The 16,736-nt window shown below is 40.0% G+C and overlaps 2 protein-coding genes across 4 annotated transcripts in view; both read right to left on the reverse strand.

The window, feature by feature from the left end:
• LOC102294615 (smoothelin-like protein 2) overlaps window positions 1-3,513 on the reverse strand; it is a 14,814-nt gene extending 11,301 nt beyond the window's left edge. Inside the window, exons 1-2 of the mRNA XM_042218304.1 lie at window positions 3,158-3,513; window positions 2,220-3,021 (exon numbers count right to left, since the gene is read on the reverse strand). Coding sequence (XP_042074238.1) covers window positions 2,220-2,702 — 483 coding nt within the window. The 5' untranslated portion in view covers window positions 2,703-3,021; window positions 3,158-3,513. The remainder of the gene's footprint in view (window positions 1-2,219; window positions 3,022-3,157) is intronic.
• A 1,119-nt stretch (window positions 3,514-4,632) lies between these two features.
• Window positions 4,633-16,736, reverse strand: part of tlcd3a (TLC domain containing 3A) — a 55,847-nt gene continuing 43,743 nt past the window's right edge. For all 3 annotated transcript variants that reach the window (XM_042218306.1, XM_042218305.1, XM_005916066.2), the window contains one exon: window positions 4,633-13,041. In XM_042218306.1, coding sequence (XP_042074240.1) covers window positions 12,727-13,041 — 315 coding nt within the window. In that variant the 3' untranslated portion in view covers window positions 4,633-12,726. The remainder of the gene's footprint in view (window positions 13,042-16,736) is intronic.

The following is a 16,736-nucleotide window of genomic DNA, read 5'->3' on the forward strand; positions in this document are numbered from 1 at the left end:
GGGGATCAATGTTTGGGAAAAGACCAAGTGACCTCAGCAAACAGAAATGCTGGCAGGGCGAGCACTTTGGCGGGACAGCTGGTTGTCTCTCTCAGGGTTTGTGCTGGGGGAGAGTTTATCCGACAGGGATATAGATGCAATTCAACTTTCCATTAGGAGATCTGAGACTTGGACTGGCGGGGAAACAAGGTTCCTGAGTGGTTAGAGGATGTGGATTTATTTATACACCTGTCATCAGAGTGTGCATGTGAGTTATATCGAACAATCCCCCCTCGTACGTGCACCGAGGCCGCCGTTGGAAGCGTGTCGTGCAGCGTGCCGTTCTTATTTGTGCCCTTTTCATTAAATCCGCTTCGCCCTTGATTGTGCATCAAGCGATCACTTCAGCGTGATTCTCTTGCTTGCATGTTTGCTGGTGTTTATGTGTGCTAGAAAGTTGCAGTTGTTGGTGAGCATGCAGAAGCTCAGAAGAGCTGCAGCTCTCTTTTGAATCGCAAAGCCAAAAATACACTTGCCCTTTGGAGGACCTGCTGTTATAAAAGCGGGTCATGAGGATGAGAAGGCTGAGAATGGGGGGTGGGGGAGAGGGTAAGTGTGTGTGTTTGTGGTGGGGTTAGTTTCAAAAAGGATGATTACACAGAATCTCATTAGTACTTAAATTAAACTGAATGGTATTACTCTGTTATTACTGGACTATTAACATGAACCTATTATGCTTTTTCTAAACTTCTGTCATATGTGTTTATACATATAGTAATAAAGTTTTAAATACGGAGATCAGTGAATGTAAATGTAACCCCTGTGAGCGAAAAGCTCAGGCTTCAATCTGCTCCAAATACTCAATTTCAGGCTGTTTTTTTCTACTCTTGGCTCTCTGTGATATCAGTGACGGTGGATGTCCTAATATGGTCATCCCAGATACACAGCTCTGGCTCCAGCTTTTCTAATCTTTTGTTTGTGAGGGACAGCCAATCAGAAGAAAGCTTAATTCAACAGGATCAATTCAAAGGCTACACCAAAGCCCTGTACAAGATAAACCAGGATTAATTGAACTCTTTCCCCCTTAAAGACACCTTAGTATATAATCAGTGATAACCACTAGACCTCTGTCCTCTTTACAGTGTAGAGGGCTTACTATAGATCCCTCAGCTGTGTCCTCTTCATGAACAGAGATCAGGTAGGCTTACTTAATCTGATCTTTTAAGGGTTATTTGTTTTCAACACCTGGAAAGGAGCAGTTTTCATGATGCAGTCATGGCTGCATAAAATGATTGTACAGAAATGTGATTTCTGTTAAGAAGCATCCAGTTAAGAGGGATGTAGCAGCAATGCAAAAAGAATTTTGGAAGGAGCTCAGAGCATTCATGTGGAGAGAGTTTGCTTAACAGCGATGCTGGACGGGGTCAGGCGTGCCTGTCGTTGAGTTAGTCGGTGCCCTCCAACACTAAAAGCTGTCATTTGTGAAGGCAGGTGGCATATAATCGCATTTCAGATGGTTATTTTACTACAGCCTTAAAATACAAAAGCAGACTGGGGGGGTTTTCAGTTTGTCTTTGCCAGTTTTTCTTATTTTAATTTGATGTATGTGTGTTTGTGTGTCAAGGTTAATATTCCTGAAAAAAAACAAAAAAAAAAAAACTTTGGAGGTCAACCCCAAAGGGTCACACTCCACCTCTGGTGAATTTCCACGCACATGGAGATGAGTTGTCCAGCTAACAAACAGATAACAGAACCCATCACCCAACCTTATTGGTGGAGATACTACAATTGTTGCTGCTCTATAACCTTTATGAATGTGAAGAACCTTTAGGCTAGGGACACATTTCTTGGTTCTAGAAGCGTCTTAGTTTGCGACTGGAGTCACCTAATCACCTGTCAGCAGGGTGACAAGTGATGCAGGCTGTAGCATGCAGGTAAACAGTCTATGTGGAGAGAGAGAAAAGAGAACTATCCTTGAAATCCTGGCTACGCTATATGACAAAGTTTATCTGGATGTGTAAACAATAAGTAGATTAAAGAAAAAAGCATCAGGCTTTTTGATTTTATGTTTTTGAAGTCTTCACACTCACAAACGTACCCCTAAAGTCTTCTGTGGTTCCCTCATGTTGTTCTTTTTAATCATCTGAGACCACTGCCACTGCTAATTACTGATCTTACAGGGTTGGACATATTCTACTACGTATTTCTTTATTCAGTGGAAATACAGGCTGAATACTCACATTAATCTCAGCATTTCTCTTTGCTCTCCATGGAGGAGGGGCTGGGGTAGCAGCTTGGCTCGATCCTCCACTGAGCCCAGACGCTTCATAGGACGTGGCCTGACCCGGCTGGTTGTTTTCAGAGTTAAACAGACCCTTCTGCTCCTCCTGGCTCTTGGATTGAATTTGTATATGGCCGTTCTCTAGTCTTTGCTCCTTGCTCTTCCCTTTCGCCTCAGTCTTCACCCCTGAGAGACCCTCCACCAGGTGGCTGAGGGCCTCCAGCTTGGCCCTGAGCTGCAGGTTCTCCTCCTGGAGTCTGGTAACTGCCTCAGCCAAAGGTCCATTGGAAATGCACATTTCCTCAATCCTCTGCTCAATGCGATGCTTGAAAGCACTAACGTCCACGTGCACCTCCCTTACAGCGGCTTCCAGCGTGGCCTCGAAGTGAACGAGAGCCTCGTTCATCACTGCCTCCTGACCCCGCTCTGTAGCTTCATCCATGGTTTCTTCAGCAACCCTCAACGCCCCTTAGTTTCAATCCAGAAACGGGGCCTCAGCAAAAATCTCTAAAGCAAACCTTCAACTTCTACCCTATCCCCTCAAATTAAACCAATCAAATAAGTCTGCACTCTCTTCTCACTCCTTCTAAAAGTGTTTCAAGGACATCCGACGTTTTCCATTAAAGTTTTTCCAGTAAAGTCACAGGACGTTTCAAAAGGAGGTCGCAGACAGACTCCTTTGACCGCAACTCACTGAAGTCCCATCAAGCTCCATGGAGGATTTCTCTCAACATGCGTGTTCTCTTTCTCTTCCCTCTCATCTGGCCAAAGCAAGAGCAGAGAGTTGTTATTTATAAGTCATGGAAAACTCGTGCACAATGACATCTTGGAAAAAGAGATTATGTGCTGCACGGGCAGATCGTTTTCTCAGTGCGCGTAGGAGATGATCAAATTAACCTTTCAAAGGAATTCAGTTGAAGTGGCAAATGATTTTCTGCCACCCTCCTCCGTGGCAGGGCATCTACTACTGAATTTTCCTGGACGTTTTACCCTCCCCGCTGGCCCTGCTGCCCAGCGTGGTGTATGAACTAAAATGTGCCTCTTCAGATTGGGAGCAACAGGTTTGTGTGTTTATTTTGGGACATAAAGGGGACGGGAAAACATGAAACAGGAGGAGGGGCCAGAATTGTTCAAGTTTTTTGTCTCTGGGGGGGTTGGCGGTGCTGGTGGGGGTGATCAGGGTCCTCATTGGTACATTTTTAAGCTTTATGAAATCATAGTTACCTTACAGTAAATGAAAAATGAAAGGATAAGTCACAAGTAATTTTATAATTTATGCTTATATAGTGTATAATGTAGCTGATAGGAGATAAATGCAACATTTTTTAAAAATGTTTAGTCACAATGAGCAATATCCCTTAAACAGCATGATGAGCTTACAGCTAGAAACTCATCAGGTTTTTTTTGCCTACGCTAAAATAGCTTTTTGAATTTTGTGACTTTTTCTGTGTAAACAACTTGCTCAGACTAAACCTGTCTTTCTGACATTTGAGCGTTCTGCAGTTTTTATGCTATGTTGGCAAAAAATATCAAATATAACTGTCACACTGTCCTTCCACTGATAGCTTCATTAGTGTAAATGACATTTTCTGGTGGTGTAATATCAGTTGTTTTTAGAAAGAAGAGAAATAAATATGCACATTACTGCACTTTGAACTGTGTTTTTTTTTTTTTTTTATTATATTGTATGTAATTGACTGTTTTTGTTTTTATTTGTCTTCATTGGTGGAATTTATGTGCTGATCCAGCCTGTACAAATACAACCTCATACTACCTCAAACTTCATCTTTTTGTTTGCCATCCCTTCAGATATCAGAAACAGTATACGAAAAAGAACTAAAAGACTCCTGAATCAAAATCTGTGACAAAAACAGTAAGTGCGATCAATTTCTAACCAAAAAAAAAAACGTAATTTTTTTAAGCCTAATTTAAGTTCAAACTCAACAACTAAAATAAAAAATAAATAAATCGTATTTTACCCACAGTTCCATAGATGCAGATTTTATGTCACAGTAAACTTCAAATTAAACTCATTTTAGAAAATGTCCCAAAATCATTTAAAATTACTTATATAAAAAAAGGGCAATTTCTTATGGTATTCTGTTAAAATATCTTTGATTTCTTAACAGTGGTAAATGACTTTAAATGTAACTTAATCTCCATAGCCCCCACATGTAAAGAAGCATATAAAATATGCTTTATTTTAAAGAAGTCCAGCTTTAATGCCTTAATGTAGCCTCTACAGTGCAACTCCAGCAGCTCAGCTTGAGCCAGCAGCACCTCTGGGTGGCCATAATTTTACACTACAACAACATAACCAAGAATGGGCAGAAGTAATGTCCAATAAATAAAAAAAATAAAGCAGAGACTTGTTCAAAACAGTCTACCAAATCAAATTTATTGAATTTTAAAGGGGTGCTCTGAATTCACAAGCTGCAACAATACATGACTCCTCATATTATCTCATAAAACACTCCAGTCTCATTTTCAGATAGGAAATGTCCCCCCCCCCAAAAAAAACCAAACGGTCACACTACAAAAAAGAAAGGACAGATACATCAATCCTGATATACATGTATGAAAAATTAGAATGTTATCAAAAATAATGCAGGGCAGGAAGTGTTAAAGGTTGTGAAAGTGCTGCATTTAAGTCAATCAGGAAGGGCCAGTGATATGGACAGAAAGATTTCAATCCAAACTTCTAAAACAGACACATCTCGCTAAATCGATGAAAACACTGCAAACAAACTTAAGCCTATGAGAGACATTTGAATGGTTCAAGTACTAATGAAATACTATAAAATGCAAAATATTAGAATATTTATTACATAAATGCCATAATTTCAGCAGGATCAAATAAAGTGTACTGAAGACATGTCTATATACGTGTGGTGGTTTGTTTCAGATTGTTTAAAGTATGCTCTTCCATATTTTCTGTCATCTATTTTCTTTGCTCTTAACATGATCAAAGTTTGAATAATTATGTATAACAGGATCAGTTTTGCTTTAAACATTTGGTTTTAAAATGTTTTTTTTCCACACCTGGCTGTGTATGATCTCATTGGTGGACATCCCTAATATGGTAAGTAAAGAAGCCCCACCCACTTGTGGGAGGGGAAAAATTCATTTTAAGGGGCAGGAAGTATCACTGCTCAAGAGCCAAGTATACAGCATATACTAATTATTTTGAACCCTGAATCATGCAAAGTAACTTGAGAAAAACATAAGAATAGAAATACAGACAAGCATCACAGGCCAACTTTATACCTTCTGAAATCTTGCTTCTATTAGATATGTCTTAATGATTGCTGTGAAGACCAAAAAAAAACCTGAAATATAATTTCTCTTTGAGGATGACAACAACAAACATGACAAATACAGCCACAACCTGTAAACACTGCCTGCCATCTTAGCTCTTTTTTTAACTGAGTTTTTATGGGTGTCACAAATAGATTTTTCACAAGGCACTGGAGACCAGGTTTGGTTCACTGTCCACAGATCAAAATCAGTACCAGCAACACAGTTTTCCTTTTTGCAGTGCTCAATATTCTAACCCGTTCAGTATCTTTATGGTTAAATATATTTTATTGACATCTCATCAGAAGAAACAGCAAAATATTGTTTTCTAATGTTAAATTTACTCCCAAATCCAGCACACATAATCTTCATCTAAATTGACGAGAATATTTGGTTAGAATTTAAAAACCCATCGTAGCTTTTAAACCAACAGTTTATTTTAAACCTCCTCCAGCTCCAGTCAGAAACAGAAGGTTTAAACCTGATATATGGATATGTGAGACTAAAGAAAGCAGCAAACTACCACATCCTCTGTCACAAGACCTGAAGAGACCCCACTGTCCTCATTTGTATTTCAAGAATCCACAACTTTGACCTTTAAATAACATAAACATGACAGTAACATAGAAATTGGCCGCTAAATTCTCTCTTTAAATAACAAATTAGTAGCCAAAGCTAAATTATTAGCATGGAAACTTAACAGTTTGCGAAAAGACATTTAAGGGCTAACTTGAAGCTTCAATCACTCACAGTCTACAGCCACTCAATATTATAGCACTGTTGTGTATGTTAAATGATTAACATGGAGTATTCTGTCTCTAACAACAACATTTAAAAAAAAAAAGAAAAAGGCAGCTATTACTCAGCATTATGTAGGACTTTGTTAGCTTTTATCAACACTGGCTTATGCTAGCATAAGAACATTAGCCTAAGCCAGTATTTGCCTATGCTATTACTAGCTTATAGTGGTTTATGCTAGCATTACTTTAAAAAAGCATTAGCCTATGCTAGTGTTAAGCTATGCTACCCCTAGCATACAACGGCTTATGCTAGCATTATTTTATAGCAGTGTTTGTGTATATTAGCTTGAAATCATGCTTACCATCTGCTGCCACCAGCTTAGTGCATTCCATTGTACTTTAAAATTAGAAGTCAGAATTTTCAGCTGGCCACAGCACCCTGACATCACATTATCAACTTGAAAAGTCTGAGCAGCCCCAACAGGGCTGACTTTATCCAGGGGAATGTAAAAAGTGATAAAACTATGAAACTTTTAATGTGCACTGCCACTAAATAAATCATATGCAGAGCACTGCTCAAACTGTATGCATGCAAGTACAGCAGTGGTACATTTCCCTGTATTGCTATTGAAGCATGATTCTACCTTACCAAGGAGCAACACAAATCCTTTTTTTTCTTGCTGTTATGACTTTACTACTGGAAATGACATCACTCCCAGCTCAGACTTCCAAGACAATAGAACGCACTATACTGGTATTAGCCTATGCTACCACTAGCTTAGACGAGCGTTAGCCTATGCTAGCATTAGCCTGGTCCAATGGATCCAGTGTTGTTCAAAGGTGGATTAAATGACCATATTCCCAGTTTAACCATAGAACAGGTGTTCCAAGGTTAAAATACAACCTTACATATAAGAAGTTAATATGATTTTCGTATTAATGCGTCCAAACATAACATTAGCAATGACTTTTCAGCCACTGTGCTAAAAAGATAAAGCACATTGCTCCCAAAAGGTCTAGGGTCACTTCAAAATGCTTTTGTCTTTGAAACAAAGTACCTTTGTTGAGAATCTTTAGGCTGCAGTCGCAAAACAGCCAAAGAGAAATAGCTTTCTTCTGAAACACCTCAAGAGTCAATTGATTCACAGTTTGTATAAAACAGAAAAGCTGAAAACAGCTGCCTTGAACAGAACAGAAACAGTGGAAAAAGTTGTGGGAAAGCAAGAGGACAAGTACATCAGTGTCTAGTTTGATGAACAGAAACGTCTTGCTTATGTAATCATCAAGGAGATTAAAATGATAAAAACCTTGCAGTTACACTGAAGTAGAATTATTAAAGCAATGCCTGGTGATTGCACTGAATTTTGCCCAGAGGTTAGGCATGCAATACCCTAAACTCGGGGATAACCACTTTGATTTCAAGCAGATTGCACCTGGTGGGAGGCATCTATTAAACATAATTAATAATTTATGACTAATGGGGGTCAATTGTGCTTTTCCTGATTTTCTGTCATAACAATGGTGCTCATGTTAAATGTCGTTCAGACATTTTTTATTTATTTTTTTATTTACCCTTGAATGTTACAGAACAAGGATGATTTTGAACCGTGAATCATGCAAAGCTACTATGGTGGAGCCCATGAATAAAACTATGGAGCTAAAAATTAGCTTTTCCCTTAATTAACAAACTGATCCCAAACTTCTGTCCACTTTGTGTGAACACAGAGGCTTTCCTCCAGTACATCCCAGTGTTGGTGAGCTTATAGAGAGGACGACAAAATGGGAGGTTAGTTAGGTTTTTAGTTGGGGTGACATGTGGGTAACTTTAAGCCATTAAGACAAGACTGAAAAGAATCTGACTATAGTTACTGCAATCAGTCTTTGGTTTACCAACCCTTAGAAGCTGAACTATCACAAGCCATGTCAGGAGGCATAAATATGAGAAAAATCTGAAAGGAAAACTGATGCTTTGAAAAATATCACATAGAAATAAACAGCACACTGTGATCCTCTTCAGAATCAGTCTCATAGCTTCGTCATCTTACAGTAAACCTCGACATTACACACACGGTTTCCTAACAAGTTCATCAAACCCTGAGCAAAGAGGATGAATTCATGGTCTTCTATAATCAGAGCGTACTTAGTGATAGATGTAGAAAGATATGCATTTAAACTACTCATGACTTCATGTGGCAGTGATGCTCTCAAGCAATGAAAGTAATGTGGCTTGTTGTCGCCTGGCTATGAAAAAACAAAAATAAATGAGCCAATAGGGGATGAAAAACGGTTAAAGGATTTGAGGTTTTGAAATTGGGGTCAGTTTTATATAAGGATACTGGAATGTTTATATATTTTAATTTTTTAACATTTTAAAACATCTTTCCCACGCTTTCAAAACTAAGACTGAATTTTATTAGTGAAGCCACTAAACTTCAACATCCTGTTAGCAGAGAGGCCAAATCCAGGCCAAAAAAAAAGCAAAAAAAAAAAAGCTTCAGAACAATCTTCTAAAAGTCCTCTTAGGAAAAAGTCAACAAGATGGCATTTATGCAAGCTATGAAGACAGGCTCAACTTTAGGGTATCACACAAAACCCCCAAACAAACAGAAAAAGCACACACTTTCCCACAGCAAAATTCTTTCTGTTCTGTCCCCTCCTCCAAACACAAGAAAACAAATGTACCTGTCAGTTTTTTCCGCTACATTTCGGAGGGTGAGGTCACGCTGGCTGAAAACTTGAGATATTTAATCTCAACTGCACAGCCTTCAGAGTGGACAAGCAATGGATGGGCCTGACAGCAGAGGGCGGCAGAGAAGAGGTGAGGGCTCATTCTGCTCCGCTAGCTTCACAGCAAACCAAGAGATGGGGCTGAGTTAAAATAAATGAAAGGAGCAGAAACAGTGGGACAGTAACTTTAAGTAGAGTGGAACTTATTGATTATAACTGCAGTGAAAGTGGAGACTTTAAACCAGCTGTTAGACTCAAGCCCAGTTTATTAATCTCAATCTCAGAGGTCATCCCAGAAGCAGACCAGACACTGAGGACATTTAAGTGGGGAAGAAGATAGTCCACTGAGACGCGTCTTCTTCAGCGTAGGGTGCAGAAACAACAACGTCCTATTATTAACACCTCCTTGCAGTGTAAGAGACTAGATGCACTCCATTTTTTTGTGCGTGAGAGTTGTAAAGTTCTGAAACCTGAATCTGGGATAAAAACATCCACAATTCTGAACTGTAGTTCTGTCTTTAGCATGAATATAAACACCTTGTGTGTAAATACATGCTGAGAAGCGCGGTTTTACTTGCATAGAGTTAAGGTAGCCCAGACTCACTGCCTTAACTGGGGATGGATCTGATTTTTTTGGGATTTGGAGAATGTTTAAACCCTCTACATGTATGTAAAAAAAAAAAAAAAAACAGCTGATAAACTGATATCGTAATTCCTTTAATACTATTAGAATCATCAAAAGAGAAAGTGGGAGAAATTCAGCTGAAAGATGCAGAAAAGCAACACAAAGAGCGAGGAATGTTTGCAGTAACAAAAGCACCCTGACGCACTCCAGCCAACCTCGACAAACAAGCCCATCATTCAACTGCCCGGCTCGCCTCCTCTTACCCAAACTGCTGCTCAGCTAACAGGCTTCTTCTTTAACTCCCCCCTTCACAACAAGTTGTGATGATCAGACTCACAGAGGGAAAATATTTGAGCTGTCATGCAGAATGTGTTTCTAACACGAGCAGTCACTTTGATCCCATCAATAATCTGGGCAAAAGAGTTCAGAAGCTTTCTGTGCTCCAACTTGTACTACTGTTACATTATGTTTTATCATTTATACAACAGCTTGGCGGAAGCTGCCAAAAAGAGGGAGACAATTTCGATTTTAAAGCAAAGACACAAAAACGCTGGATTAACATAAGGCGGTTTGCTTCATGCCTGTTAGCTGTAAGCTGCGCCACGTTCCATTTAAATGGATTTTTAGTGAGTTTTGATTCAGCTCTAATGTGTCCATGTGCACTAAAACAAACTAACAATGAATATGAAGTTATTTTTAATCGTTACGCAATTATAAATAAATAAAAAAATTAAAACTAAGACTCAGTAATAAGACTGAAATGTAGAGCAGAGATAAACACAGATTCCTAGAAAACTGTGCAAAGAGCACATCATATGAGGGATGGATGAGCTTGATATGACCTGATGTTAGTTCAGTTATACATGCACCAACATTTGTTTTGCATAGACTGAATTTACAGGAAACAAAAAAAGGACATTTAATGCATAATACGCAGAATTCTTTGTTTTCTGATTTGATTAATTCGTAAGAAGTTTCATTTCTTTCATAATAACTGGAATTTTGCACAATAAAATGATCCTCTATTCTAGTCAAGATATATATTTAATTTAAGTGATAGTTAATGTAACTCTAAAAACCCCTATGTGATGAGTGCAACCCCTGATACACAAGTGCATATAAATAATCTGAAGTATTTGTTTGATTATTTGTGGTTTGTTTGGCCCGATGAGCCACACCCCTCCATTTATCACTCTGACCTTGCCCCTGAGTTCAGCTGGGAGCCGCTTGACCTTCACCGGGCCTCATGGTACCTTCCACATCACGCCATCAGACTGGACTGAGTGACGTTTAGAGGCAAAAAACAGAAGCATTGAACAGAAGCCCCCACCCCCCAAAGAAACCATACCTGGCATAAAGTTCACTGGTCTAATCTTAATGTTCACCTCGGTTGGGGCTTGTTTCTATTTTTTTTTTTTAAATCACTCACTTGAAATCCTTTCCTGTCCACTCACACCTTACCGTCAACCTCAAGGTGAACAAACGTCAGGTTTTCTTTTGAATTGATCCAACTTTTGTGTCAAGAATCATAACTGGTGAGAAGAGCAGGATGTGTAGCAACAAGGGAAAAATGTCCCAAAAGGATCCTTAGTTTGAACCCATTTTTTTTGAAGTTCTTGTTTACCTCTCATTTGGTTATTTCCTGTTTTACTTCCTCTCCCGTCTACCCCTTTTCACCCCCCACACAGCCAACCCTCGCGTCACAAAATTATCAAGCTACAAGCTGAGAGCTCCTGCTGTCGCAATCTTGGTATTTTAAAACCAGATGTGACGAGAGAGCAAGTGATCACATCCTGGATAATCCTTCTTTCAGGCCCTTAGATTGACTATAAAATTTGACCCTGAAACTAGCGCTTGAGCCCATAAAGTCGTCAGGAAAGCATTGCGGTCGAAGAGAAAGTGAGGTGAGGGCTAATCCCTCCCTCCAAGTCTTTCTGCACCCAGAAAAGTCGTCTCCTGGTGGCCAATTAAAGACGGTGTGGTACTTTAGTGCTGGCGTCACTTATGTGGTCGATGCTCCCCATTTTAACTGAGAATACAAAACAAAAGTTAAGCAGTTACAGTTTGGATCCACTGCAGGAGACCCACCACACATCGAGGAGGAACAAGTAGAAGTATCCAGAATTTAAATTTAGGAAAAACTCCATGAGAAGATGACCTCGACCAAATTTAAACCAGGTATGATTTTTTTTAAATTTTATCTGCCTAGGAGCTGAACTTCACACCTAAGAAAAAATTATTTCAGGGCAAGACATTACAATATTACTGTTTTCTTTAAAAAAAAAAAAAAAACCCTGTGTGAGAGAGGCCATTTCTTAATCAATCATGGTGTCAAAAATAGTTCCCTACAGATAATGGAAAACTATAAACCTGAAAATGAAGGGTGGAAACACTGATGAAAATAAGAGTGTAGGTAATTGCGTGCACTATGAGAAACTGGTGAAAAGTCAGAGACTATCACATTAACCAGGTAACGATGTAACTGCTTGGTGACGCGTATTCCTCATTTCCTATCTCTGCTAATACTGCCTGAACTTCCATGCCGCCCACCACAGGCCCCAATCCTTGTCACCAGCGTGACAAATAAAATGATCTGAAAAGAAATCCAACTATCTGACATGTTACTCTTAAATGAAAACCAGCCATAACACCCACAAACATACACTGTAACAGGACTTTCCAATCAGCAGCTGTAAACAGTAGGAGTAAGGATCGTATCTCCTCTTTAGTTTCTGGTACGTTTGCTCCACATTTCACTTGCAGTGCAGCAAACATGATCTTTTTTTTTTTTCTACTTCTTTTTTCAGTGCTGTAAATGTATTCAGACACAGTGAAGCACTTCAGCGAGATCCAGGCCAGAGTCACATCCCAAAAAAATTAAAATCACTAAACTTCAGTAGTAGAGTTAGATTGGAGGTGGAGAGGTCCACGTAGGCAGAGGAGTTGGTTGAAGTGTGCGGAAAATGCCCGGGAGTTGTGGAACGAGAGCAGGCAGTCCTGGTGTACTACAGTACGATGGTTGGGCTGAGCGTTAGTAGCTGAGTGTGTGGCTAGAGCAAGCGGTCGTGGTCCGCGTATCAATCATCTTTTGAACTGTCAGTGACGGCGGCGGTGTCGGCCGTGGGAGACGAGGCCGGGCTGCGGCTGCGCTGGTAAAGACGGTAGCCCTTTCGGCACAGCAGGACGAACCAGTAGACCTGCGGCGCCAAGATGCACGAGTTGCCCAGGTTGGCAGACAACGGCAGGTGGAAGGGCACGCTGTAGAGAGGGATGCTGTAGTGACGGCCGTACATCCAGTACATGAACGGGAAGAGGGCGATGCGGCACATGAAGAAGGTGAAGAGGACCATCCCGCCATTGAGCTTGTGCAGCCAGGAGTCCTGGAGGCTGAGCTGGAGGAGAGAAAAGAGAAAAAAGGGAATTGCAGATGAAGAGATGCGTTCAGAGAGCACAGTGAAAACACATTTTCCAAACTACAACTGTTTTTGATGACTCATCCAAAGGCCAGAGGGGCCGATGGCGCGATATGGCAGCCTCACTTCTGTCAGTCTATCCCAGGGTAGCTGCCTCCACCAGTGTGTGAATGAACAGTGGAATTGTAAAGCGCTTTGGGTGCCTTGAAAAGCGCTATATAAATCCAATCCATTATTATTATTATTATTATCACACATCAGCAGCAGTCATTAGCAGGGAGTGCTAACGTAACATGGAGGAAGGTAACAGCAAAGCGACAGCAGCTTGGAGCTACTTAACTGACTATATCAGTGGCTTTTATGGCCTCCCCCAAGGAGGTTAGGTTTCAGGTGGATGTTCAGTACTCTGCCTGTAAATGTGGTAGCTTTGAATGGATTCTGATAAATCTTTGTAGGGGTGTAGAGTAGGGGTCATGTTAACAGTCTATTAAAATATGTCTTACATCTGCAAATGTCTTGAAGGTTAACTTCATGATTTATTGATCAAAAATGGCCAAAAACAGGGGGAAAAAAAAAAAAAAAAAGGCCAAAAAGCCTTATAAATTAGAAACTATGATTCATACAAGTGTGATGTGCACTGTCAACATTTAGAAAGTAGTGTATCGAGTTTAAAATGTCCTATTTGACCTCTGACCTCTCCTTAAAGGTCAACCGTTTGATTCAAAAATTAAAGTGATAAAAATGCTATAACACTGCCCAGCAAGCTGCTCAGCAGAGGTTTCTGTTTGTTTATATATTTGTGAAGGTTTTCATTTATGGGTCAGTCTGTGCATGTAGAGCTGGGGACACCGAGGCATTCCCAAACCAGATGACACACGTAATCTCTCCACGGTGTACTGTGTTTGCCCCGGGCCTCCTCCTGGTAGGACACGCCCCAAACACCTCACCAGTGTGACACCCAGGAGTCTCCAGAAGCCCAAAGGAATTAATAGCTTAGTGAATTTATATTCTTGGCGAATTTCATTTTCTTAAGTTTGTAAAGTACCATTTACCTTGAGCCTCACAGTGAGGATTACTTTAACTCTGGCAGATACCTGAATCTGAAAAGGAAAAAGTTGTATCGGGACATCTTTAATTGTTAATTGTCCAGTGTTAGACTGGAGACGTGTCCAGGAAGTACCCTGCCTCTCGCCCTTGGACAGCTGGGAGAGACTCCAGAAAAGTTGCTTCAAACTGTGCACAAGTAGGTTACTGTAGTTGAACAATGCAACACTTTTTACTCAGTAACATTAACAGCATTTTGGTGTGATGCATATTAATTATTTGTGGGATTTCATGCTTCACTTTTGTACCCTAATACACTGAAACGGTGTTAACAGTCTGGCAGAGGACCTGAAAGCAGAGAACTTAAAAACTCTTTCTTCGATTTGTATTGTTTATTGTCATTTATGCTTAGAAATATTTAACCATATATGCTTAGAGGTGTATAATCGATTGTGTAGTGATATGTGTGATCCTTAATAGTCTGCAAAGGCTTGGTGTGCATTCCAGAGTGCTCTGGGATTCACGCCCACATCCTGGGAGCATGGGAGAGGTCTACCTTCTCTTATTGTTTTATGGTAGGATAAACGTAGCTATGTCAGTTTTCGTCTAAGTGCCTTTTGTTTAGATGAACTGTTGGACTTCCAAACCAGCAGGGTTAGCGAAGTCGTTTGTGGGGTCACACTCTGACCCCACACTCACACACACACTTACACAACACACAGGCAAGGTACTCTTTGTTTGTATGTAGACGTCGTATGTTAATGAACCTATGCATATTCATGTAACCTCAATAAAAGAGCAGTGTTACGGGGGAGCAAATGAGAGCAACTGGGGTCGAGCGAAGGAACGGCGTTTGCCCAGTTCTCTCCCGTGCACGAGAAACATAAAGAACTTTGCCTACTCGTGTCTTGCTTTGCTGTGTAATTAAATTATCTTGAACGTTCCAGCAAATAGGTTTGTAGCTTAAACCTATCACTCTTCAGCCATGCTAATGACTGAGCTTGCTTTATAGACATTATATACTATACTTTTAATTAAGCCACAGTATCTACTTAGTAGTTTTAATTTATTATTCTGCTGCTTAATTCTTTTGATACATTTCATCCATTATTGAAGTAAGCAAATAAAATAAGGAAAACTTTATTATTGTATATTTTTCCATTTCTGCTGCTTGCGTAAAGTTAAAGTTTAGCTTGTAGTTGAGAAGGTTACTACATTTTGTCAAAAAAAAAAAAAAAATCCCACCAAATCCCATAATTATTTTTCTCAGTCAAAGGGATAGGAAAACTGAGACAGGAAAACAGGGCCATAACATCCAACAACAAAAATCATATGATCGGGGATCTTCTCATCTTTAATTTGAAAGACTGGATGTTCCCTTTTCCACACAACAGCAGTCAGCACTGCTGATGAGAGCAGTAAAACTGTCTGGTGCGGTTTCTGTTAGTGCTGACTAAGTCTAAAAGTGGTCAGCAGTGAAGAATTGCTCTGCTCTTTTTGCCCACCGACACCAGATGTCAGCAAAGACCTGAGAGTCCACGGTCCACTGGTTTCACTGAGCTACACAGTAAGGCTCTTCTATTCTTAGAAAGGATGGTTTGTAAGACACTGGGCCCTTTTACTAAAGTGTAGGCTATAGAGCTCTTTGCATGGCGAAACTAATGAACATTAGCTGAAACAGATCAATTCAGGGGCAGGGAGAGCAAGCGGTGCCTGAATGCTGCTGACTGATGTGGGTTTTTTTGGTGAGCCATGCAGCTTAATTATTGATAGAACAGTGACAAGCAACATCCCAAATGAAATGGAGATACTTGGGTTTTTGCTGCTGCAGTGCTCTGCAGATCACCTGTGCTGGAACAGTTTGGAGAAAAGATGAATGGCTTTGTTTTGGTTAAGAGAGCTAAGGCTGTTTTGCTTAAGTTCATATCATACTGTATATACCGTACATTTATGTGTGTCTGTAAGTGTATAAAAAATACAGTGATGAATAAATATTTATCTGAAAAACAACGCTAATTCATGGACAGCTGGATGCTGTTTAAATTCGGATGCAAATATCATTCACTCAGATTTTATTTACAATACAACATAAAAAAAATTTGAAATATTTCAGCTGGGAAAACGTACCATTTGTGGATTTTATAGCAGATTGTGTTCATGGTCAATGATTTCTGAGCCCATGTAGTGATTTCCATGACAGAATCATGTTTGCATTTAATGCATTTCTGCCTGAAAGCCTGAAGATCACAGGTACCCAATGCTGACTTGTGACTTTGTCTGTTGCACACAGAGATTTCTTCAGAATAACAGCGATCTGAAAATGTTGGGGAACCTTTCCTGTGTATGCTTGAGGTTGTTATGCACACTGAATTAGGGATCTAATGTCATCTAATATTTGCTATTCTGTTTTTAAGCCACTTAAAATCCTTTAATTTTCTCAAAATCGACAGTGCGCTTTATAATCCGGTGCGCCTTATGCATGAATTCTGGTTGTGCTTACAGACCTCGAACCGATTTTATGTGGTACACGGCGCTCAAAAATCTATCAGACTTTGGTAAGCTACGAAGCCACACCTCTTGATGGTGTCTGAGCATTACGGCTACCGTAGTCAGGAGCCTCACGGAGTAAT

This window comes from Haplochromis burtoni, unplaced genomic scaffold (assembly GCF_018398535.1).
Source record: "Haplochromis burtoni strain Fernald_Lab_line unplaced genomic scaffold, NCSU_Asbu1 Contig_17, whole genome shotgun sequence".
Classification (NCBI taxonomy): domain Eukaryota; kingdom Metazoa; phylum Chordata; class Actinopteri; order Cichliformes; family Cichlidae; genus Haplochromis; species Haplochromis burtoni.